Genomic DNA, 24,672 nt, shown 5'->3' with positions numbered 1-24,672 from the left:
AATGTCGGACAGACTCCAGGATGAGACAAGTTGTGTAAACTGTCGGAAGCTTTCTTGCAAAATTGAGCAGGCAAGAATGCCACAATTATTTTAACATCTACACATTAACAAGTTGCACTGCAATGCCATTAAGAAAGGTGTGAAGTTTTTGGTCTGTTATTGCACCTGGGCAAGAGCACTGAAGCCAATGGGACTGGAAATGAAAGTCAGCCAGCTACCATGTTGTCCATACTAGAGATGTGCCTGAAGGTGGTGGTAAACTGTGAAATAAATTCCAGATTATGCTGTTGCAATGAAAAGTTGTTGCTATTCCACCTGAATGCATATATTAACAGTTTATGGTCCATAAACACAGTGAAATCTCTTGCTTCTGTCTATGGCCGGAAGCACTCGAGAGCTTTATACAAACTGAGAAATTCTCAGTCGTAAGTACTCCACTTTTGCTGCAACGGCAACAGTTTATGAGGATAAAAGGCTAGTGGTTGCTAGGAACCATCAGTCCATTGTTGTAATATGGCACCTATAGCTGTTTGGGTTGCACCAGCACCATCACTAAGGGTGCATCAAGCTTAACACCACAAATGCAGCATTTGACTTTTTTGTTTAGTGGCATCAAAGATGCAGCTCACTGCCTCAGTCCACTGCACCAAAGAGCTTCCTTTAATTTTAGAGTCAGAAAGTGCTGCAGTTAATGGTTCTTGTAGCTCTGCAGCCTGCGGTAGATGCCAATGACAAAAATTTAATATTTCGAGGAACTGACGTAGCTCCCTGATGGTGCTTGGTTCCTGTATTCACAGAATAGCTTCAATCTTGTTGGCAGGGGGGAGGAGCCTGCAGAAGATACACAATGACCAAGAAAATTGACTTCAAGTTGGCCTAATACACATTTGGCTGTGTTCAAAGCGACACCATACTGCTCAAACCCTTTGAACACATCTCTGTGATGTTCTTCAAAGGTCGAAAAGACCAAGATATAAACAAGGTAGGCAAAGAAGAATGGTAGGTTTTGTTTGTTTGTTTCTTTGTTTGTTCTTTGTTTTGTTTTGCTTTGGGGTGCAAAAAACAACTGGGGTCATATGCACCCAAGTCAAAACTATAGAATACGAACACAGAGAGGAGTTAATGACTGTACATCAGTCCCAATGGACAGAATAGGAGACAGCTAAAAACTTGCATGTGGAAAAAGGGCTAAAAGAAAACCATAATGCAGAAACAGAGGTCCAAAACTAAAAATTAAATGGCCTTCGCCATATTGCTTCAGCGGATGAAACGTAAAACGTGGTTGACAGTCTACGTTTCGTTCACTAAAATGGCTGATACATCAGATGGCAAAGCCAAGCTGGAATGTAAATTGTTAAGGGTATACAGAACGCCATATGCTTACAATGTTAAATTGAGCTAAAAGTTAGGAACATTTTCTCATTTGTTATTTGGACGATACTCTAGATTTTTTTCACAGAACGCAGAGATATGTTCTGCTTTTATGCTGAATTATTAATTTTGAAAAAATAATGTATAGTTTTTCAGATATTTTATTTTTTGCAAATGTTAAAAAAAGTTATACATTTTAACAAGTATTTTAAAATTTACATCCATTAATACAAAATAATTCCACATATCTTTTAATTCAGATATATTAGAAGGTCTTAAGGAACAACCATAGAAAATTTCATCTTTCTACTATAAATAGGCCCTGAGAAAATGTACCTTATACACAAAAAAACTAAAGTTATGGGAAATTAGCTTCAAAGTTTTTACTTCAGTACAAGCCTGCTCCATAGCTTGTATCATCAGAATCGTCCAACAGCTTCCTCTTGATGGCTCTGCTATGCTGTCTAGCCATCTTTGAATATACTTTTATGGCATTATCTGAAGACCTGAGCCGTTCCTTGTCCAAACAAAGCATAGCTGCAGCAGTTCGTAGTCCTACACAGAGCCCCAACTTCTGCAGAACTTTGCACTTTGTTATATTGCCCTGATTGAATGATGAAACAGCATCATAAACGCCAAAGTGAAGTGTGTTTACACCCACAAACACAGTTCTAGGTAGTCTATTCCATATCACATGGTTGACACACTCATTTGGATTTTGAGTCCGGCCATGAAGACATTTCTTTAGTAGACTAATATCTGCGAGGTCTCGGAATATTGGTTTTATTTCATCCATTATGGCAGGTGGCAGGTGATGAGGGTGATTGTATTGTTTCTTGGTTACCTTGCCTCTGTTGTACTTGCACCAACTATCGTCTCCTTTTGGACATAGCCCATGTTGGGGATTCTCATTGTTTGAAGCTGTATGAAAAAACAGAGCCCAGGCTGCTCTTCTCATTAATTCTGCATCTGCTGTATTCTGTCTTATTGCTAGACCATAGCACTTTTGAATATGATCTATTGTAGCATCTGTCAGTCTATTTTTCCCATCTAAAGTTTTTCCATCGCTCAATTTCTTGCCTTTCATGCTAGCCTTGAGCCGTCGAATTATTGATCCCATCCTTTTCTGAACATGGCCAACACACTCCAGTTTGGAAATTTTCACATTGTTACCATAGGGTCTCAGTTCCTCAATTTCTTTGAAAGCCTTTGAGTCACCATCTCCAAGATAATTTATGTATCTAACGTTGTACCATTTTACTGAGCGTTGATAAATACTTCTTACACCAGCAACTTCCATACCACCACTTGACCCATCGTAATTTGCCATGCACTCCTCTTCATGTTTATTTTTCATTTTCTCCTTGCATCTGCAATACTTGGAAAGTATTGCCACATCAACTACCTTACCAGTGTCCACACTTGTAGCTGTTACTACACCATTCAGAGATGTGTGGCCTCTCTTCTGCCAGCTTCCATCAAAAGCTATGGACAAGTCTCTGCTATTATTATTTTCAACAACTGCTTCCTCAACAGCATCTTTCATGTTTTCCTGTGCCACATCTTCTACAGCAGAGCCTATTGCAATTATGTGTTTGTTAAATTTTGAAGGTGGAGGAGGGAGGTTCATCACGCCACACAACACGGCACCTGCAGTCCTGCCCTTTCCTATACACCGTAATCCATAAAGCAGTCTAATGTTTATATCGTATAGTTTACCTGTATCTGCAGTAACATGCGAGGAATTGAAGAAAGTAATACTGTGTTTGCAATAACTGCACATCAACTCTAATTCACAAGCAAGTCCTACATGTAAGTTTGTTTTCAATGAAACACCTCATTTTCCACATTGTTTGCAGCACACATTGTTCTCCAAAACGTCTGATAATAAAGAGACGTTAATTACCTCATATTTTGTAGTCCCAGCATTTAGTTTCTTGTATTCTTCTTCAATTCTCGCTAGTTTTCTTCTTGAAGCACTTTCCGGTGTAGTGGCAGCAGCATCACTCAATGTATCACTACCAGTGTTGAGGTTAGTCGCTATTGGGACATCAGATACTGATAAAGATGAATCAGACGAATTTTTAGTACACTTTACTTTCTTGCGCCAATGTACACGCTTTCTAAATACCTTCAGACTAGGTCTTGGCATGTTGAAGGAAAGAAAACTCAATGACTTCCCCACATACGACTTTCACAACAATGACATGGATGTACTCATCACAAAGGAAACAATACAAATGGTGCAGAATCTATTGTCAACTATCTAGCAGTCTAGCCAACAGAAACGCTAACTCTCTTGTGCTCAATTATATCTCTGGCAAGGCTGTCTATATCAGGTATATTTCGCGTCTCATATACAAGGTGCGGAACATCGTGTGTCGAAATTATTTTAAAAAATTATTTAAAATAGTTCTATTCACGTCATCCAGATATTTTATACATGGTATTAAATGGGGGAGTCTAAATTTTTCGGAAATGCATTTACCCAAAACTCGATTTTTTCATCGAAAAACTCATTCCGTATACCCTTAAAAAGAATGGCATTCAAGCAGGAAGTGGCGGACAGTTAAAATTTGGACGCAATATGTACAAAGTGGTGGGGTAGCACCAATTAGCAAATGATGATGGCTAAAAAGGCAGTGCCCAATATGCAGCTGAGTTAAAATAATATCCTCCCATCAAGACGGCCGAGAGGAGGTCATCCAAGGTGCTGGGAGAGGCTTAATGAGCTGAAGCTTATTCCTGTGAAGGGAGGACACCACCTCCTGACAGATGGCAATGCAGAATCATCAGAGGGAATAAAGGTACTCACGGGCTGCTGTACAAGGACTGCAGCCTTGGCAGCTGTGTCAGCAGCTCCATGAAGAGTGAGCAAGTGTCAGTTTTCCTGGACCCACAGCACACATAGACTTTGGAGGGCACTGAGTGAGTCTGAGCAGAGGACAAAATTGGAAAAGCTGTGTTGCTGGATGTACTCGGTGACCTGATACAAAGCAAAGAGCTCGGTTGTAAATACTGAGGGGTGTGCTCGAAGCCAATATCGAAACACATGTGCCAATGACGAAGGCACACCCAAACCCATGGTAAGTCCGAGAGCCATCAGTGTACACAAAGGTACTATCGCGAAGTTCCATCTGAAGGTTGTGAACCTGGAAGCGATAGACCGAGGCTGGAGTAGTGTCCTTAGGAAGTGAATGAAGGCCAAGGTTAACATGGGCCGCTTCACGAAGCCAAGGTGGTGAAGGGTTCACACCCACTGGGAAAGTTGCAGGTAGCTTGAAGTTCAGTCGCCGTAGCAAGTGGCAAAAGCAGACTCCAGGAAACAACAGAGAAAAGGGACGAGCCCCATACCGACAATCGAAGGATTCGTCGAAGGAGGAGGCATAGGAGGGATGGTCACACATGGCAGACAAACGGTATGCATACCTGCTGAGGAGAAAGTCATGGCGGTAGGGCAGTGGGAGTTCAGCAGCTTCAGCATACAGACTGTCAACCGGGCTGGTGTAAAAGGTGCCCGTGGCTGAACGGATGCCATGATGGTGGATAGTGTTGAGACGGCGTAAGAGGAATGGACTTGCAGATGCATAAACAAAGCATCCATAGTCGAGTTTCGAATGGACAAGGGAGCAGTACAAATGGAGGAGGGTGGTTTGATCGGCACGCCAGGAAGTACCATTGAGGACATGTAGGAGATTGAGAGACCACGTACAGCAGGCTGACAGGTAAGACACATGGGAGGACCAAGAGAGTTTCTTATCAAGTTTGAGCCCCAGAAATTTTGTAGTTTCAATGAACAAAAGGGCAACAGGCCCAAGATGTAGAGATGGTGAGAGAAAGCATTTGCGCCACTAGAAATTCATACAGATGGTTTTCTCAGGGGAAAAGCAAAAGCCATTGTCGATGCTTCAGGAGTAAAGATGATCAAGACAGTGCTGAAGATGCCGCTCAGTGAGACAGGTCCGTGGAGAACTGCAATACATGGCAAAATCATCTACAAAAAGAGAGCAGGAGGTGCCCGGCAGGAGACAGGCCATTATTGGGTTAGTGGCGATAGCAAAGAGGACGACGCTCAGGACAGAATCCCGAGGCACACCATTTTCCTGGATAAAGGTGTCCGACAAGGCAGAACCCACATGCACCTTGAAAACTCCATCTTGTAAAAATGCCTGAAGAAAACAGGGCAGGCGCCCAAGAAGGCCCCACGTGTAAAGAGTACGGAGGATACCAGTTCTCCAGCAGGTGTCATACACTTCTCCAAATCAAATGGTTCAAATGGCTCTGAGCACTATGGGACTTAACATTTGAGGTCATCAGTCCCCTAGAACTTAGAACTACTTAAACCTAACTAACCTAAGGACATCACACACATCCATGCCCGAGGCAGGATTCGAACCTGCGACCGTAGCGGTCATGCGGTTCCAGACTGAAGCGCCTAGAACCGCTCGGCTACACCAGCTGGCTCTCCAAATCAAAAAACACGGCCATAGTCTGGGATTTCCACAGAAAACCATTCATGACAAGGGTGGACAAAGTAACAAGATGGTCAACTGCACAATGCCGTACTCGAAATCCACACTGTGCATTCGTTAGTAAATGTCGAGACTCAAGCCACCACACCAGCCGGGCATGAATCATATGTTCCATCACCTTGCAAACACAGCTGGTAAGAGAGATGGGACGGTAGCTAGAAGGAAGGTTTTTGTCCTTGCCAGGTTTAGGTATGGGTATGACTATGGCTTCACGCCAGCTTCCGTAAAATGTGATCTCCGCCCAGATGCGGTTGTACGTGTTAAGCAGAAAGTGCTTGCCAGCAAGAGAAAGGTGGATGGCATACAGCCCTGGGACGGAGGTTCAGGATGAATTGAGAGCATGATCGAGCTCCCTCACAGTGAAGGCGGCATTGTAGTACTCAAATTCGGAGAAGAGAAGGGTATCACCCGAGCCGCCTCTGCTTGTTTCCGATGGAGGAAGGCAGGGTGATAGTGCGAAAAGCATGAAAGTTCCACAAAATGGTGACCCAAGATGTTGGAGATAGCAATAGGGTTCACAATAACATCATCTGCTACTCTCAGGCCGGAAACTGGGAAATGGATCTTGGTCCCAGAGAGCCATCGGAGGTTGGCCCACAAGACAGAGGAATGGGTGGAACTGTTAAAAGAACTAGTGAATGAAAGCCTGCTAGCTCGTTTGCTATCCCAAAGGATGCGATTACACTTTGCACGCATCTGTTTATAATGAATGCAGTTTGCCATTGTAGGGTATTGGTTAAAAACACCAAGAGCACGTCTCCATGCGCAAATTGCATCATGGCAAGCCTCAGTCCACCAAGGGACTGGAACATGACGTGGTAAAGACGAAGTGCAAAGAATGGAATGGTTGGTTGGTTTGGGGAAGGAGACCAGACAGCGTGGTCATCGGTCTCATCGGATTAGGGAAGGATTGGGAAGGAAGGCGGCCGTGCCCTTTCAGAGGAACCATCCCGGCATTTGCCTGGAGTGATCTAGGGAAATCACGGAAAACCTAAATCAGGATGGCCGGATGCGGGATTGAACCGTCGTCCTCCTGAATGCGAGTCCAGTGTCTAACCACTGCGCCACCCCGCTCGGTAAAGAATGGAATGTTCTGCAGCAGTAAGGATAACATTGGTGAGATAGTCCGCCTGGTCATCACAACTGGGGAAATCTTGTTCTTCGAAGGTCGCCAGGGAGGAGTAAAGCTGCTAGTCAGCCTTAGTAAGCTGCCATTTGGGGTGCATGTGGATGGTGTAGGAGTCAGCAAACGGAGAGCACTCAGGAAACGGTCGCTTGAGTAGATGTCATAAAGAACAGACCACTCAAGATGATAGGCAAGCTGGGCAGTGCAAAAGGATAGGTCCAAATGGGAACAGGTGTGCGGGGAGTCAGAAAGGAAAGTGGGTGCTCCAGTGTTAAGGCAGAAGAGGTTGAGTTGGTTAAGGTCAGCCAAGAGGGCACCTCTCTGACAGGTCCTGGGAGAACCCCAGAGGGGATGATGCACATTAAAGGCACCGAGTAGCAAAATTGGGGGAGGTAGCTGCCCTATAGGCTGAAGGAAGTCTGCCATGGCGACATCGAAGGACGGAGGTACATAAATGGTACAGAGGGAGAAAGTCAGGCGGGGAAGGAAAAGACGAACTGCAACAGCTTGAAGATGGGTAGTCAGGGAGATTGGTTGACTATGAAGGTCATCCCATATGAGCAGCATGATGCCCCCCTGAGACGGAATACTGACCTCAGGGGGAGGGTCAAAATGAATCGACAAGTAATGTGAAAGCTCAAAGGAGTCATGAGGGCGCAATTTTGTTTCCTGACGGCAGAGTACAAGGGGCAGCTGTAAATCCTCTTTGTGGGACCAAAGACTGCGAACGTTCCATTGAAGGACAGTCATGAGCAGGTAGAGATGGATGGGTGTCAACTCAGCGGCTGCCAAGTGACAGCCGGTGTAGAGTCGCTACTACAGGGCACAGGAGCGGCAGGATCCTGCTCCTTGGGGACCCCACAGACGCATTGGCTTGCTCGTGCGGTCTGTCTGTGGAGGCCAACACTGAATAACGATTGGTGGTGCGCACCAGCGATACAGAGGCCGGGAAGGCTAAAGTAGCACGTGGCGACACCGTCAAACAGGATCTTCAAATTGGCGAAGGAGAAGACCGTTTGCCTTTAGTGGACTTCTTCAAGCCTTTCCAGCTAGAGGAAGACTTGAGGGTTGTTTAGCTGGAAGGATGGAGGAAGTCTTCACGGGAGTACTCCTTCTGTCCTTTCCTGCCTACTGGTTGTGTAGTCGGAGTCTTCGCCCCTTGAGGCGAGAGTTTGATGGTTTGCTGGACAGTGGGTTGGCCATGCTACCTTGAGACTGGGAAATTTCACAACCTCCGAGCCAAATTTGAGGTCACATGTCTGCGTGGCCATGTCCTTCATGAAGCGCGGGGTAATAAGAATAGAACAATGAGTGCCACACGAGAGAACACAGGGTTTGCGACTAGCCAGTAACTTGTGAGCTACTGGGTAAGGCACTTTCTCCTTTACCCGAATCTCTTGAACAGTTTGCTCATCTAGATACAGGGGACAATCCCGAGAGAAGACAGCATGGCCACCATTGCAGCTGATACAGTGGGGAGGAGGAGGCGGACAATCGCCCTCATGTGCATTCCTCCCACAGGTTACACATTTGGCTGGGCGTCGACAAGATGCTCTAAGGTGGTTAAAACGATGACACTGGTAGCAGCGCATCAGATTCGAAATATACAGCCAGATTGTGATAATTTCATAGCCTGCTTTGAGCTTGGATGGCAGCACCACCCTATCAAAGGTGAGGAAAATAGTGTGGGTGGGCACTAAGGAGGAATCTACCTTTTTCATTACATGACGAATGGCAATGACACCCCGATCAGAGACGTAAGATTGTATTTTGGCCTCAGTTAGACTATCAAGCAACCTGGTGTAAATTACACCACAGGAAGAATTCAAAGCTCTGTGGGCCTCAACACGGACAGGGTAGCCATGGAGAAGTGAGGCAGCAAGCAGGTGTTCTGTTTGAGAATCAGAACCGTCTCCAAAAGCAAAGTGCCATTCCTTAAATGAGATCAAGATTTCACAGGGCCAGCAATTGCATCAACACCTTTATGAATAATAACGGGATTGACTGTGGCGAGGGACTGACCGTCTTCAGTACGTGAGACCACAAGGAACCGTGGTGCAGTGGAAAGGGTCTTCGAATCAACGGCCTCATTACATTTATGTTTTGAAGACACTGATTGGGATGATGAGTGACTCATTGTGAGAAAATCCATAATGATTGCCAGTATCTCCGATAGTGCGCTCCTTTTGGCTCTCTTCACAAGGGGGCACACCCGCCTTAGGTAACTGTTCACACCTCAGGTCACACCTCCTGAACATCTGACAGAGAGACCAATTGGCAATTTGGGAAGGTTGCAGCTCAGGCAATCACCCCTCCCTGGGTCTAGCTTGTACCAAGGGGTACGTGCAAACCCTACTTGTCGACCCGGGGCTGGGAATTATGCATTACCCAGTCGTCTGTTACGCATCAGACGCGTGGGCTGGCCTTCAGGAGTGCACAGGGAGGAAGAAGAAAAAAAAAAAAAAAAAAAAAAAAAAAAAAAAAGAGGATCATCAAATGCAGAAGCAGAGGAACGAGAGGAGAAGGGAAACAAAGAAAGGAAAAGGGGGCCAATAATAAAGATGAAATAAATAAAGATGAGACTGTTCATACATCAGCGAGAGAATGCAGAACATTCCCAGTAAATCCCCAGACATGTTCCCCAAGGGAGGTGAAAAAGAATAGCAAGAGGATAGACAAGGGCCGGGGGGAGGGGGGGGGGTGATGGTAGGCCTTGGAGTACAGAATTACTAAATTTTTGCTATGTTTGGCTGCATTGTGTAAACAAAAGTCATAAATGCTTTCTAACAACCTGAATGGTGTAATAACTACTGTTTTCAGTATGTATTCTTCTGCCACCTGTATTTGAGTATAAGCCTTGGCACAATTCGTCACACTGAAGCTCATTGCACCATATAAAGCATGATTATAGTTTCACAACAATGAAATGGGTTAACAGTTTGGTACACTTCTTGCATTAAGTGCTCTATAATCACTGCATAGACACCATGCTCCACTCTTCTTAGGAGCCAGGTGCAGTGCAGATGACCACGGACCACATGACCATAAGATAATGCCTTCTTTTAATGTGCTGGCAAACTTGACTTTAGCTACTGCTAGGCAATCTGGTGGCAAAAGTTTAGGCCTACACGATACTGGAGGACCATCCATGGTATTAATAAGATGCACAGTATTATGCTGCACCTGTTTTGGAACTCCAGGGGGCGTATTCAGAGCAGGAAGTCAGCATAATACAGAAGCGTAAGTGTAGTCCTTTGGTTGCTCAGTTTGGCGCTGCATATGATCTTGCTGTAGCAGAACCCAGTGGTAGTCAGGCCAGTCACGGTGTAAAGGAATCAAGAATTCACAATGTCAGGTGGCATCAGCTGGTAGTATGCCGGGAAATCCATACCAATGACCGGCTCTGAGACAATGGCGACGATGAAATCCTAATCAACAACAGCATAGCCCCAAGTCCAATTCCACATGACAATGTGAAATTTTTAACTGCAAAACATAATGTGGTCAGTGTTCAACAGGGTTGTACCACGGTCAATTGCAGTATGCTCAAATTGGAACCAGTATCTACTAGATATTTTAGTCCAGACCTTCTGTCACTAATAAGCAGGTATTGTGATCCTGCCCAGCAGTCAGCTGTGGCTAAGATCAACTGCTGCTGGCGTTTGGGAACTAGCATGGACTTGTGCACTTGCGTGCCTGTTCAACAAACTTTTGATGATATCAGCATGCCAACTGTTCTGAGTTAGAAGACAAGTTGTTATTAGAGGATTGGCTCCTAGATCTGCGACAATAATGTTTTCTATCTCGGCTCTCTGTTTACAGAGAATGTCTACCTTTGCTGCCACCAAATCATAATCAATGTGCACAACCGCTGCTCATGATGCTGCTGCTGCTGCTGCTGCTGCTGCTGCTGCACTGCTGAATGGCTCTGCCACAGGATTAACTCATGCAGGAGTGATAGCCTCTTATATGCAATCCACAAGTTCCGCCATGGCTTCCAATGACATTTCATTTGGAGCACTATCATTGTCGTAACTTGTGGTGGCAGCCAGATGCTCCATATTGTATGTAAAGGTTGTTGGGTACAGGTACGGCTTATAACTCCGCATGTCGTCTAGCGTGAGCACCTGTCGGACACAGCCTTCTTGTGAAATTGCAAGTCTTCGGATGAGCTCAGCTTTTAGCTTTATTTTTGTAAGATTCTTCTGCCAGCAGTGTAATTAAATTATCCTTAACTTACACAACATATTGATGATCTAGTTGGCTCACTACCACGAAAAACATCGTTGAATCAGTGGTAACTCCTGTATAATGAAAAATTTCCTCCACTTGAGTGAACCACAGTATGGGATCGTGTGGTCAGAACAGAAGCTAGCATATGGATAATCATGACACTCTGGATTCTTCTTGCATGTTGTAATTGTGTTTTTGTGTAGTTCTTTAGGCTTGGGTCACGTCAGTGGAGCTGTGATTAGAACTGCACAACACTGTTAGGTATGTAGCTTCCAAGCCTGCTGGAGTGTGTAAATTATTCACTCTCTGAATTATGTAGAACAATAACTTTATTACAAGAACAGTAAACAATTGCGTTGAGACACGTTTCACATGAATGCAGAATAGTCTCTTAATAAGCTGAAACAGTTAATGATGAGTCAGTAGTCAAGCTACACGTAACTAAATGCAATCTCTCCAAGAATAAGAGAACAGCAAGGAATAATGAGCACTGTCAGTGCAACATCATATGTGGTGGCATGTGCAATTCCACTTGACAAGCACGATGAAAACACACAGCAGACAACGATGATTTGTCACTACAAGTATTTGAGCTCTGAACCACAGTTAGACTCTGGTCACCACCAATAAGTGGTGTCCAATATAAGACAAAAACCACCAGTTGGAAATGACCTATGATGAGTTGGTCTTGATTTGAGCAATATCTTGCTGCAATGTTGGTTAACCTGGAGGTACTGACTAAACAACCCAATTACAAAAAATACTCAACATAACAAACACAGAAATTGCAGTTTAATTCATAGGTTTGCATGTATAAAGTGGATTTAAAAAGTTGCACTTAATTGAAGTAGTTACTTAAATTACTCTTTCCTACCAGCTAATTCGATTTTCCAAATCACATTCATGAAAGAAATAAACTAGATATGTCATGATTTCTTTTTAAATTAGAGAGCAGATAAGATACTTAGGATGCTGAAGAACATCTCTAGATTCTTCACTTAATATAGGCTTTTGCAGGATACTTTGCAATTACCTTCCAGTCTACCAATTCAAGTTTTTCAACATTTCCATTGTGCACTACCTTGAGTCAGACAAACCTGTGAATATTCACATTGTCCTTTATTATTTGGGGTAAGTCCCACACTCTTGAGAAATATTCTTGGATGAGATGCACAAATGTTTTTCAAGCAGTCTTTTTTGAAGACTCACTCCACTTTCCCATTATCCTTCCAGTAACTTTAAAATTGCCACTTGTTTTACCTACAAGCAGCTATGTGATCTTTCATTTCAGATCCCTTCAAACTGTTATACCTGGGTATTTGTATGAGCTGACCAATTACTACTGTTTGTTACCAAAAGTTTAATCATAAAATATCGCTTTTCTCCATTTAGTGACATGGATGATTTTATATTTTTGAAAATCTAAAGTAATTTGTCAATCTTTACACCACTTTGAAATGTTATCGAGATCTAACTGGATGCATGACCAGCTTTTTTCAGATAGTACTTAATTACAGCTTGAGGTTGCTATTAATAGTGTGTGCCAGGTCATTAATAAGCAACATGAAAAGCACAATTCTGAATGATAAAGCCATTTTAAATAACCACCATAGGGTGTCAAATTATGTTACACAGTATGACCATTATTGCATCAAGTACCTATACATTACACTATTTGCCAGTTTCAGCCTGTTACCACTTTCATATGCAGAGAGAGAGAGAGAGAGAGAGAGAGAGAGAGAGAGAGAGAGTGTGTGTGTGTGTGTGTGTGTGTGTGTGTGTGTGTGTGTGTGTGTGTGTGTGTGTCCGCGCACGTGCATATTTCATAAACATTTTAACTTACACATCAGTACCTCTTCAAAAATTATGTTGTTAGTACTGAGGAGATTCAGAAAGAAAGAACAGATTTCAGTTATGAAAGACAAGTTGCTATAAACAAACAACAGTACAGCTATGTCAAAACTTTGAACCTTCCTCTATCCAGGGACATGTGCAATGTGTTTCTGTCTTCCATAGTTTGTCTGTAATAAACAACTGATCTCTCTTCTTTCTTTCTGAATCGGCTGATGAAGGTCAACACAACAATTAACAAAAATTTGTTTTGTTTTCTTTTTGTTTTTTGAATTTTCATTTCAATGGGCATAATGTATTTCCCCTGGTAATGCATATTACTGAAAATGCATTGGTATTACTAGTTAAGTATGAAAAACACAACCAACACAACCACATTTAAAAATGGCCAGTGGCTAAAATAGAACAACGTAATATACTCTTGATGCAATAAAGGTCATCTTATATAACAGAATTAGCATATGGTGGATATTTAAAAAGGTTTTATCAGTCAAAAATTGCATTGAGGCTGTGGACCCATACAAAAAGAAGCTAATGGATGAACAGCAAGAGTCCCCAACATGCACATGTCTATGGAGCACACTGCACATACTTCTACATCTGTAGATCTCACAACATTCAATATATTAATGTGGCAAACTGCGTCCTCCTTATTGACAAACTTTCATTCCAGTCACAAATGTAATTTCATACTCCACAATATAGTCTTAGGAAAGCCAACACTGACAAAACTATTTCACCTGTTGTACAAGATACATGAGACACATGAAATACCCTCGAACTGCAAGAAGATTGTAATAATTTCAATTGCAAGGAAAAGCAGGCAGTGACAAGAGTAAATATTACCAGACCACTAGTTTATGTATTCATGGTTGCAAAATACTGATACAAATTATTTACAGAAGATTGCTAAAACTGGTAGAAGCGACATCAGTGAAGATCTGTTTGTGTTCCAGAGAAATGTAGGAACACACTAGTCAATACCGACATTATGACTTATCTTAGAAGATAGGTTAAGGAAAGTTCAACTGACATTTATAGCATTTGTAGACTCTGAGAAAGCTTTTGACTATTTTGAATGGAATACACTCTTTCAGTGTAGCTGGGGTATAATAAAGGGACCAAAAGGTTATATACAACTTGTACAGTTATAAGAGTTGAAGGGCATGAAAGTGAAGCAGGATCCTTCCATTTTAAAGGAACACAATTATGAACGAAAATTTACCTTGAGTGCTTAGATTTTGATGTAATTTTGTGTACCTAGTGTCCCTGCATAGTTATGAATGAAAAACATAATTTTTTTTTCGTCATTCCATTAACAATTTTTAAGAATTGAATTTTCAAATGTTCATTAAAAATTGCTACACTCCAGGATAATTAATTGTCATTTTCTCTGAAACCAGAGGAAGTACAGACCTGGAAAACATGTCATTTTAAGGTTCTTTAGATGAGCTTTCATTTGATAAACAACCTGACAGTGTTTAAAATTTAATAGTTTTTTGAAATTTTAAATTTCTAAAACAGCCATATTTTGAAAAATCACAAAATTTCCTTGCACTGTACTCTTACACTTCCCAAAGTTTCAATTTTGGATCATCATTGGATCAGGCCATAAAAGGAGTAAATGTAAACATGCATCTGGAGGAATAGGAAACAGCAGCTCTAGCATTACCACAAAACTCAGGTTAAGGAAAAAAACTGAATTACTCCAGCATTTAAAAATATGGTAACGGTTAATATGAATTTCATTGTATATATTCTAGACAGTGCTTTTATTTATTTACTTTCAAATTCCAGGTTTGCAGATTTAAGACATTGAGATAATAAGATGGAGAAAAGCAACAAGCGTGCAATCTCACATTGCTTCAGTCCTTTAGGAACAAGTGAACCATAATTGCCAAACAAAAGGAGTGAAAACTATTTTAGAATGGAAATGTACACTTTTTTGTGAAATTCCAAAAATTGCAAAAAATTGTGACAGTGTAGAAACACAATGCAGGGCCAGACTCGAATCAAAACCCACTTTTACTTCTCAGCTCAGGTTTTGTGGACCCTTAACACTTCTCTTCAACAGTTAGAAGAGTCTCTTGTAAATATAAAAACGATGGCATCTAAGAGATATTCTGCAGGAAAGAGACAAAGAACTGATTCTGCTATGAAAAAGAATCTTTTTGTCAAGACGAAGTGCTCTGACAGTGACAGCAAAGGTGTCAGATAACACTGTTTCAATCAATGTGAACAGCAACTTCACACATTCAAGCACCAGAAAAAGCCATGATTTTAACATGCCTGCATGAATCTTGGAGTGTAAGGAAGATAAGGCAAGTGTTCAATGCCCCAAATTACATGATTCAGCAAGCAAAGGAGCTATTACAGAACAGAGGCATCTTGGAAAATCCAGAACAAAAACCAGAGAAAAGTCTGCCAGTAGTAACTGTCCATATCAATTGGTCATTTTATGACAGTGATGACATACACAGGGCCAAGAGTGGAGTAAAGGATTGTGTATCAATGAAGAACAGCAATGGTCAGAAAATTAAAGTTTCAAAGAGACTTGTGCTTTATAATTTAAAGGAGGCATACAGATAGTTTACATAAAATTTTCCTAACATGCCTCCTAGTTTTTCCAAATTTGCAGAGTTCAGGCCTGAAAAATTGTTCTAGTAGGCCCTAGTGGTACACACATGGTGTGTGTACATGTCATTCACTACAATTTGAAACTTATGACTGAAAATTCTAAGTTGAACTCAGTACAAAAAGAGAAATACATATAAATACTGCCTTGCAAAGGCTCTTTGCAATCCGCTGTCAATAGAGCATCACTTGAAAGACTGTAATTCATACCTTGGAAATCAGGAAATTGAGACCACACATCAGAAGACATTTCTAAGAAATTCTGGGTCGACAGAAGCGTCCGATCCCACGCGTCGGCTTTGACCCGTGACGTAAGGGTGGTGTCGTGTGTGACGTCATGACGGCGCGGAGTTTGGTTTGAGTGTGGCTGTCTCCAGTTCTGTTTTATTTTATTTACTTTTCTGATCTGTTCGTTCTATCTCGTGAGATTTTTTTTTTTTTTTAATTTAAAAACACTTATTACTTATTTTAATTATCTGTTTCCTCCAATTTCTGTTTTAGTTTATTATATTTATCTTTCTGATCTGTTCGTTCTATACCGTGAGATTTTTTTTTTTAAAAGACAAAAAACACTAATCAGCTACTGAAGCATCTTTATCTTCTATGGGTTGCAGGGGTTACGACCCCTGGGGAGGTGGGTGGGTATTCATGCATGGCTGTCTTCACTTACACATTGTAGCTACGCAAGGCGTCTAAATTTGTTTATATTTACTTTGCCCCCCACCCAAAACACCCCATTTCCCGCGCTTGTCCCGTTAGTGTCATTAGGCTTCTTGTGTAAAGTGTGTGTGTTTGTTTTTGTTTCCACCATATTTGTGACGTCATGGGTCAAAGCAGACGGGTGGGATTGGACGCTTCCGTATTTCCGAAATTCTGGTAGACAATGTCACCTTTGACAGTGGATTTCTGTGAACATGTGGAAATAGGAAACATTACAAAAATCAACAACTTATTCATCAATTTATTTTGCAATAAGCTGTCTACATTTGTCCATCATGACTTTACAGCAAAAAGAAAGAAAAAAAAAAGTTAATTTATGAAACACATTAGAATCAGCTTAAAGGATTCTCTGTTTGCTGTGTACTGTGATTTTTCAGAGAACTACTCATTTATGATGCAGGATGCGAGGTCCTGAGCCACCACTGGACTAGTGAGCAAGCCTCTGTCAACCCATTTATTGTGTAATACAAAGGAGAAACAGAAACAGAGATCCTCAGTTATGCTGTTATTTCAGACTGTCTTTAACATAACACTGTGACTATCTACTGCTTCCAGAAAAACCTCACTGACTTTTCAATAGAGCACTTTGAATCTAAAACAATATATTACTTTTCTGATGGTGCTGCTGCTCAGTATAAAATAAGAGAAACTTCTATAATCTAGATTTCCATCAAGCTGATTTCAGCAGAGAGGCGGAATGGCACTTTTCAGCAACAGCTCATGGAAAAGGGCCTTGTGGTGGATTTGACAGCACAGTCAAGAGGTTGACAGCCCAAGAAAGTTTGCAACATCCATACAACAATCAAATTCTTACACATCATCAGCTTTTCAACTAAGCAGGGAAGACATCTCTGGAGTACTCTTTACATTTGTAACTTTGCTCAAAATGACATGACTAAAACCAACAGAGCCTTTACAGTTAATTCTCATAGAAGAAGTTGTGACAGGCACAGATGTTCATAAATGTTTTGAATGATTTCTTGAAGCCTTCAGCTGCTATTTTCTTTATTTCCTGTATGATTGTACAATTTTGGCTTAAGGCCATTTTCAAGTATTTTATGGATGATGTTTTGGTAACAGATGATGTCGTGTTATGAGCATAACATGATGCATAGTAGCAACAACATATATGACATCATGTATTACCAAAAAATATATCCATAAAATACTTGGAAATGGCCTAAGGCCGAATTGTACACGAAATAAAGAAAATGGCAACTGAAGGCTTCGCGAAATCATTCAAAAAATTCATCACAGCTGCAGATCCTATCGCATTGAAAATTACTGTTCATAAATGTCGAGTCGTATGTAGGTAAACAAATTTTTAAACAATGTAAACTCCAGGTTGGAATATCAACAATGCAAGTAAAAGATGGATTGCTACTTAATGTAAAGATGACATTTTAAATTGCTGACAGACACAACTAAAAGACACACATTAGCCTGTGGCCACAGACTCCACCAGAAAAAGATAAGAACAACAAAAAGATGAAGAAGAAGAAAACACACTGACTGCAACTTAACATGTCAATCTTCATGGTAAGTAGAAAGCTGTTTTCATTACATTATAAATAAAATTTTAAAAATTTATTCAGTGATTTATTAATGTAGAAACACTATTAAACTCGTTTTTCACACATCTGGAACATGAAAATTTTGCAGTATATGATCCCATGATGATTCCAAATTGAAAATTTGGGAGGTGTAAGAGTTTAGCGGATGGACATTTTTCACAATTTTAAATATCTGGTTGTTTTAGAAATTTAAAATGTATTTAAAATTTCCACAAACGTTAAAATTTTAAACACCATCATATTGCATACCAAAGAAAAGCCCACCTCAAGAGCTTTAAAATGATACATTTTACGGGTCTGTACCTCACCTGGTTCCAGAGAAAATGGCAATTTCTTAGCCCACATTGTAGCTAGTTTTAACAAAAATTTGAAAATTCAATGCTCAATAAATTTTTAGTGAAATGACAATTTTGATGGTTTTCATTCATAACTATGCAGGGACACAAGGTGTACCAAGTTTCATCAAAATCTGAGAAAGTCATTCATAAGCAGTGTGTTGGTTGACAGAATGACCCACCAAAAGAAAAATTTGTAAAAGGACTTGAAGTTCAGGGAGAAGAAATACAAATTTTAAGTTTGCTGACAACAATGTAATGCTGTCAGAGACAGCAAAGGACTTGGCAGAGGAATTGAACAGAATGGACAGTGTCTTGAAAACAGTCTACAAGATGAATGTAACAAAAGGGTAAGGGAATGTAGTCGAATTAAATAAAGCAATGCTTGGGAAATTAGATTAGGGAATGGGACACCAAAAAGCGATAGATGAGTTTTGCTATTTGGGGAGCAAAATAACTGATGATGGCCTAAGTAGAGAAGATATAAAATGCGGACTGGCAATGGCCAAAAAAGTCTCGTCAACAAACGTATGATTATGTTTGATAAAATGAAAATATTATCCCATCCACCAACCTACTGGGTTTGTATCATAAAAAAAGCTACTGAACTCAGATAATGTAACAACTTGGACCAGAACAGTGGGTACATCCTTAATGATGCATGAACACAGGTACTTGATATTCTTTGTTTATTGGTCCAAGAATATCCAATGGTAACAAAGAAATCAACTGAATCCTCCACCAAACTGTGGAATCAGCATCACTACCAATGTTCTTAAGTAACCTACATCGATATACTCTCAGGCAACATACAGAAGTTCCATAATTCTGTGATGTCTCCATGATGTAATTCAGCAAACTGTAGTACCTAATGCCCTACTGATATCTAATCTCCTGATGATGATGATGATGATGATGATGACAGACAAAGCCGCCGAAAGCTTGAGATTGACAAGTATAACACAGCAAGAACTCCTTGAACTATGTTCTCAAGCAGAGAAATTTGTTAACATTGAATATAAATTTAACTGTTATCAAGTCTTTTCTGGATATATTTGTCTGGAGCGTAGCCTTGGATGGTAGTGAAATGCGAATGATAAGCAATTCAGACAAGAAAAGAAAAGAACAGAAGCTTTCGAAATATGCTGGTATAGATAAAATACTGAAAATTAGCCTAGTCTGTCAAATAACTAATGAGGAGATACTGAACAGGGACACATCAAGGAATAGCTGAGAGAGAGAGAGAGAGAGAGAGAGAGAGAGAGAGAGAGAGAGAGAGAGAGAGAGAGAGAGTAGTGCTTAAGATTACAACAAAATACTGTCATTAATAATGACTGGTGCAGTATTGAGTAAAATGGTTTTTGGAAGACAACAATTACTGTGTCCATTTGATAGTTTGATCCATGGCTTTCAGGAAGTCATGTGAGGAAAGCCAAAGATGGGTTTCACGTAACAGATATTACTGGAGTCCATGTTATTTGAGATGGAGGAGGTCATTCTGTTCAAGATATGGCATTATGTTTGAATATGTTGTAAGCTTCTACAACAAATATATGTCATTTACATTGGTCAGTAGTTTTGGAGAGCACTTCTCCTAGCTTCCCATAGACATTACCTTTGCTGTCTTTCAGCCATTAAGCACAATCTCCCCCCCCCCCCCACCTCGTAATGGATCTACATAACAGTGGTGAAGAGGGAGGGGCTAATTCAACAGTGATTTATATACCACCTGAAGGTCTTATATGTTTAGCGATTTCTCCATGTTACTGACATTAACATCTGTCACTTGTCTTTGGAGTGGTGCAAGTATTACACTGGTGCAGTAGGCCTGGATCCTCTCTTGGACAGGAACATATGGAAACAGTGTTCGGCTTTTGCTTATTCTTAGCCACCCTCAGTCTCAGTTCCTGCACCATCTATGAGACACTATCTTTCACGTCAATAGTTTTTAAATTTCACCTGATATTCTTTAAGTTTCATGAAAGATTTCAATAAGATTCTGTTAGGGTAGCCATTTGAAGGCTTCACACATTGCCCAGTTTATAATAATACTGATAATTGTGTCAATCTATAGCAGGTGTTTCATTCTCTTTATTTATACAAGCTCATAAATTCATTACCACTGTACACATATGCACTGTTTGCCATGTTTAATGATAAGAAGAAATTACTTGTCTTCTTAATATCTGTGTACTTGTTTGTAATCTGATTGTTTGGTACATGTCTCCAGCATGTTAACAGTACAACAGTATAATGCTCAAAGCAATCATAATTAATATTATGCAGATTCAGAAGGATGTAGGCTGCAGTAGGTACTGGGAGATGAAGAAGCTTGCACAGGATAGATTAGCATGGAGAGCTGCATCAAAGCAGTCCCAGGACTGAAGACCACAACAACAACAACAACATACATTAAGTCAAATGTTTTTGTTTCGCATTTATGTTGGTCACATTGATTATTAATGGTGACTAGGATCTAAATGTGACATCCTTGCTGTTAAATTGCTCTTCCCATCATGAACTTAGTCTTTTAAAGCTATTTCAACTCAGTTACCCTTGGAAGTCATGTAGTGATGAACTCTTGTCAACCACTTACTGCTAACCACTAGCAATATGACAACAATGCCGTCCTGGGTGATTAAATACCAGTGTAACTAATCTCTCATTTCCTGATTGCAGTCACATCTGAGCTACTTTTATTTTATCTATCCCACTTGTACACTCAATCTTTTTTTCGTGGCACCTTTCTATCTCCTCATACTTGCCTATTCTCCTAATGCTAGCCAGTATTTGTAATCAGTTATCACTCCATCTCCTGTGCTATATTTACATTCTTGTCCTACTCCAGGTCCTAACTGTAAACAAATAGCCCTACTCATCATACTTATGTCTAGTTTCCCGACATCTATATATCTGGTTGCGGCAACATATTTCATACAGATTGTCATCTCCTTTCACTGAATCTTGCTGCCTTAATTTCTAGACAGTTATAGGACAAATCTAAGTCTTTTTTTTATCTTAGATGGCTATTTTCGGTACTCGTATGTTAACTTCTGCTAAGTTTTCTAACAGTGTAAACAAGAACATGTATTTAACAAAGAAACCCAACATTACATATTTTATTACCTTGGTCAGCTCTGACGATGACACCCAAATAATATCAACTAGCAGGAGAACAAATAAGCCCAGAAGCAAACGCTGTGATTTATTCAACATTCCGCTGAATGATGCGCCAACATCTATAAGTCTCACAACAAGACTCATTCTGGTCCATAATGTTCTCATGAGTTCACAATTTTCCTCTCTTTGACTACATAGCTGAATATACTACTTGTCATATGGGGGCGTTAACACGTACGTCGAGATAACAGTTTTCACTTGGCGAAAGATACATCCCGGGTGCTATCTAATTTCCGCATAACAAACTACAAACTTGTCACTGCAAAGAAGCAGTCCATGTATTGTTCGGCGATTTAAAACAATCACAAACTAATGCAGTTCCAATAAAAACAAGACTCGGATACGCGGGTAATAATTTCATAACAGTTGAAACATCGCCATCAGACATTGACGTCATTTGCAGACGACGTTCTTAAACATCACATGAGAATGACAGTGCTGTTGCCACACGCACCAACAAACTTCAAAAAAGTTGCCGTAGGAACAGAAACGTGTAAATTGCAGCTGTCAAACGTTTCGTGGGGGATGACACCACTTATATAACTATCTTCCCTCGATACCACAAAAACATTTTTGGTAATCGGTGCAATTGTTAAGATCTGTGGTGTAAGCAGCGTACCAACCTCCTTGCACTGTACAATTGTTAAAAGGTCTTTGCTATACAGACCAAGTACTTGTTAACAGGACTTTGCGCGCAACGGACACGAATCTAAAGTCATCGAAAGAGAAAAATCATAGTTATCGTAGGCACGACGGTCCTCAGAGCGCAATCTAATTCGCGTAGCAGTGGCATTTCTAAACTAGGAAATAACTGGATCGCTCCCTGAAGTGCATTATAATTAAAATGCAGACAGTGTGAAAAAATCTCTGTATACAAGTGTAATAACAGCGGATAACTGATCCAATGTTGTTTTTGTTTTTAGAACATTTTTCTAGAGTATGTGGAAGTTCAGTAGCATATTCCCCATCTATGTGTGTAGACATTCATTCGTTTGAAAGAATAGATGGAGGCCATGGCCGTACCGAGAGGGTGGCAAGATAGGTCCACCAGGGCTGTAGGCACAGAAGGAGCGCAAAATTCGCGAAAAAAAAAGACGGATTAAGAATTAACCAGGAGAGGCGTGTGAGTTATCCTACGCCCCTTTTCCTATCCTCTGTGTGTGATAAGAAACCTTTCCTCTGACCACCGATTGTAAGTAAACACATGGTGTTGCCACAGTGTCATTTCATCAAAAAAGCAAAATAAAATAAAAACGACCTCTACCGAACACACGTCTATCGCTGGCTCAGTTTATGTAACAGCACTGCTTTTGGTATGCAGGGATGCCACTTACAGCTTCCTCATGCCCAACACTGGAGTTCTTGCCTCTGCTTTCCAACATTATTGCAGGATCTCAAAGGTCGGGCAGTGCACGATGAAGCAAATGCGCTATTTTACCGGTGGCTTCCGATTTGTTATGACTGAGGACTGGAACGAGAAATGATGATGGAAGAAGCAAGCAACAAAGATTGAGGGGATATGTAATTTTCTTGTCCCTCCAACCAGTACTTTTGCTATTTCCAAGTTTTAGTTGATACTATCTGTTGTGTAAATAAAAACAAATTAATGAAAGAACCTTCTGTGGCTGATTAATAATATTATAGAGGTTGTCAGTCACTGTGCCTACAGACAGTTATACTTTGTTCGTCTGAGTTGAACGCTCATGTAAACAAATGTATGCTCTGCCATTTGTCATTGGCTGCATTGCTCAGGCATCTGATATCATAAGAATTATGTATTAAGCCGGTTTCACACACGCATCGAAGGTGTCGCCACAGCTAGTAGCATACTGCAGTTGCATGTGCGACCTCCCAGTTTTTAGTGGAGCAACTTAACAGACACCACTTTTGTCATGCCAAGCTAAACTTGGTTGTGCTTCATTGCGCCAGTTTCCTTCCAGCACTGCTCCCTGGTGGCAGTATTTAGAAACACAAGTATTCTGTCACAACAATGGTCGAGAGGTACACTTTTGCGGCTTCTGGAACTACAAGAACAGCAACCTATGATTGATTTTCTGCAGCAGTGGGTTTATGCGATTATGGGGAGAAGAGGGGGCAATATTTGCAAACCAATGACGTAGTCCACAATCTTAAAAGATTTTTGGATGAATAAATTAATAAACTTAATATATGTAACCAAAAAAGCAAGTTGTATAAACTTCATGACGTGTTATTTTATAAGATGTGAATTATTTGATGGAAATAGTTCCAGAGTGTGATGTGGCAGCTCTTAAACTAAAAACTGGTTATTTTAAATGCATGTATAAAAGAATACAATAGGATTCTGAAATCTTGGAAGAGTGGCATGTCTGCAGATGATACTTATATGCAAGCTGTTGGTTCTTTTGCTATTGCAAACACCGTTTTCGTCTCGAGCGCTATTTCTTTCATAAATTTGTTAGTGGCCCCTGATTTATCCCTGTGGGAATTTTGATACAAAACTTGGCTTTCGTCTTCCTTGTATTTAACTCCTGTCACAGCTCTAATGCCACAACCTGCACTATACATTCATACTTAAGCAAAGCATTTGACTCAGTATCACATGAGATAATTGTTAAAAAATTAGAATATTATGGTGTTGTAGACAAATCACTTAATTTGATTAAGTCATAAATAAATAACAGGTAACAGTTAGTGTATGTGAACAATGAAAGGTCAGAACTAATGAAAATTAAGAGAGGAATTCCACAGGGCTTGGTTCTTGGACCCTTCCTCTTTATTATCTATGTAAATGACTTCTCAAACTATATGCCCTGCAAAAATGTTTTGTATGCTGTGATATGACAGTGAACTCCACAAGTGAGAATATACAAGATGTGGTAAACAAAAATAATGAACTTTATGAAAAAAGTAGGGTGTGGTGTATTGCTAACCAGTTACGTATAAACAACACAAAAATTGAGGAAATTTATTTTAATCTGAAGGTATGGAAAGAAGAGAATCACAGTGTCAAACTACTGGGGCTAAAATTAGACCAAAGGCACTCATGGGATGACCATATAAGCTATCTGACAGGCAAATTTGCACACATGATATTCCTGCTGTATAAACTAAGATATTCTGTCAGTAAAAGTTTA

The 24,672-nt window shown here is 40.6% G+C and overlaps 1 protein-coding gene across 1 annotated transcript in view; it reads right to left on the bottom strand.

The window, feature by feature from the left end:
• LOC126262541 (solute carrier family 35 member F5) overlaps positions 1–22,166 on the bottom strand; it is a 152,878-nt gene extending 130,712 nt beyond the window's left edge. Inside the window, exon 1 of the mRNA XM_049959225.1 lies at positions 21,503–22,166. Within this exon, the coding sequence (XP_049815182.1) occupies positions 21,503–21,661 (159 nt within the window). The 5' untranslated portion in view covers positions 21,662–22,166. The remainder of the gene's footprint in view (positions 1–21,502) is intronic.
• Positions 22,167–24,672: the final 2,506 nt, after the last annotated feature.

Source organism: Schistocerca nitens, chromosome 6, assembly GCF_023898315.1.
Source record: "Schistocerca nitens isolate TAMUIC-IGC-003100 chromosome 6, iqSchNite1.1, whole genome shotgun sequence".
Taxonomy (NCBI): domain Eukaryota; kingdom Metazoa; phylum Arthropoda; class Insecta; order Orthoptera; family Acrididae; genus Schistocerca; species Schistocerca nitens.
The sequence above is the reverse complement of the archived record's forward strand: the minus strand, read 5'-3'. Positions and strand labels throughout refer to the sequence as shown.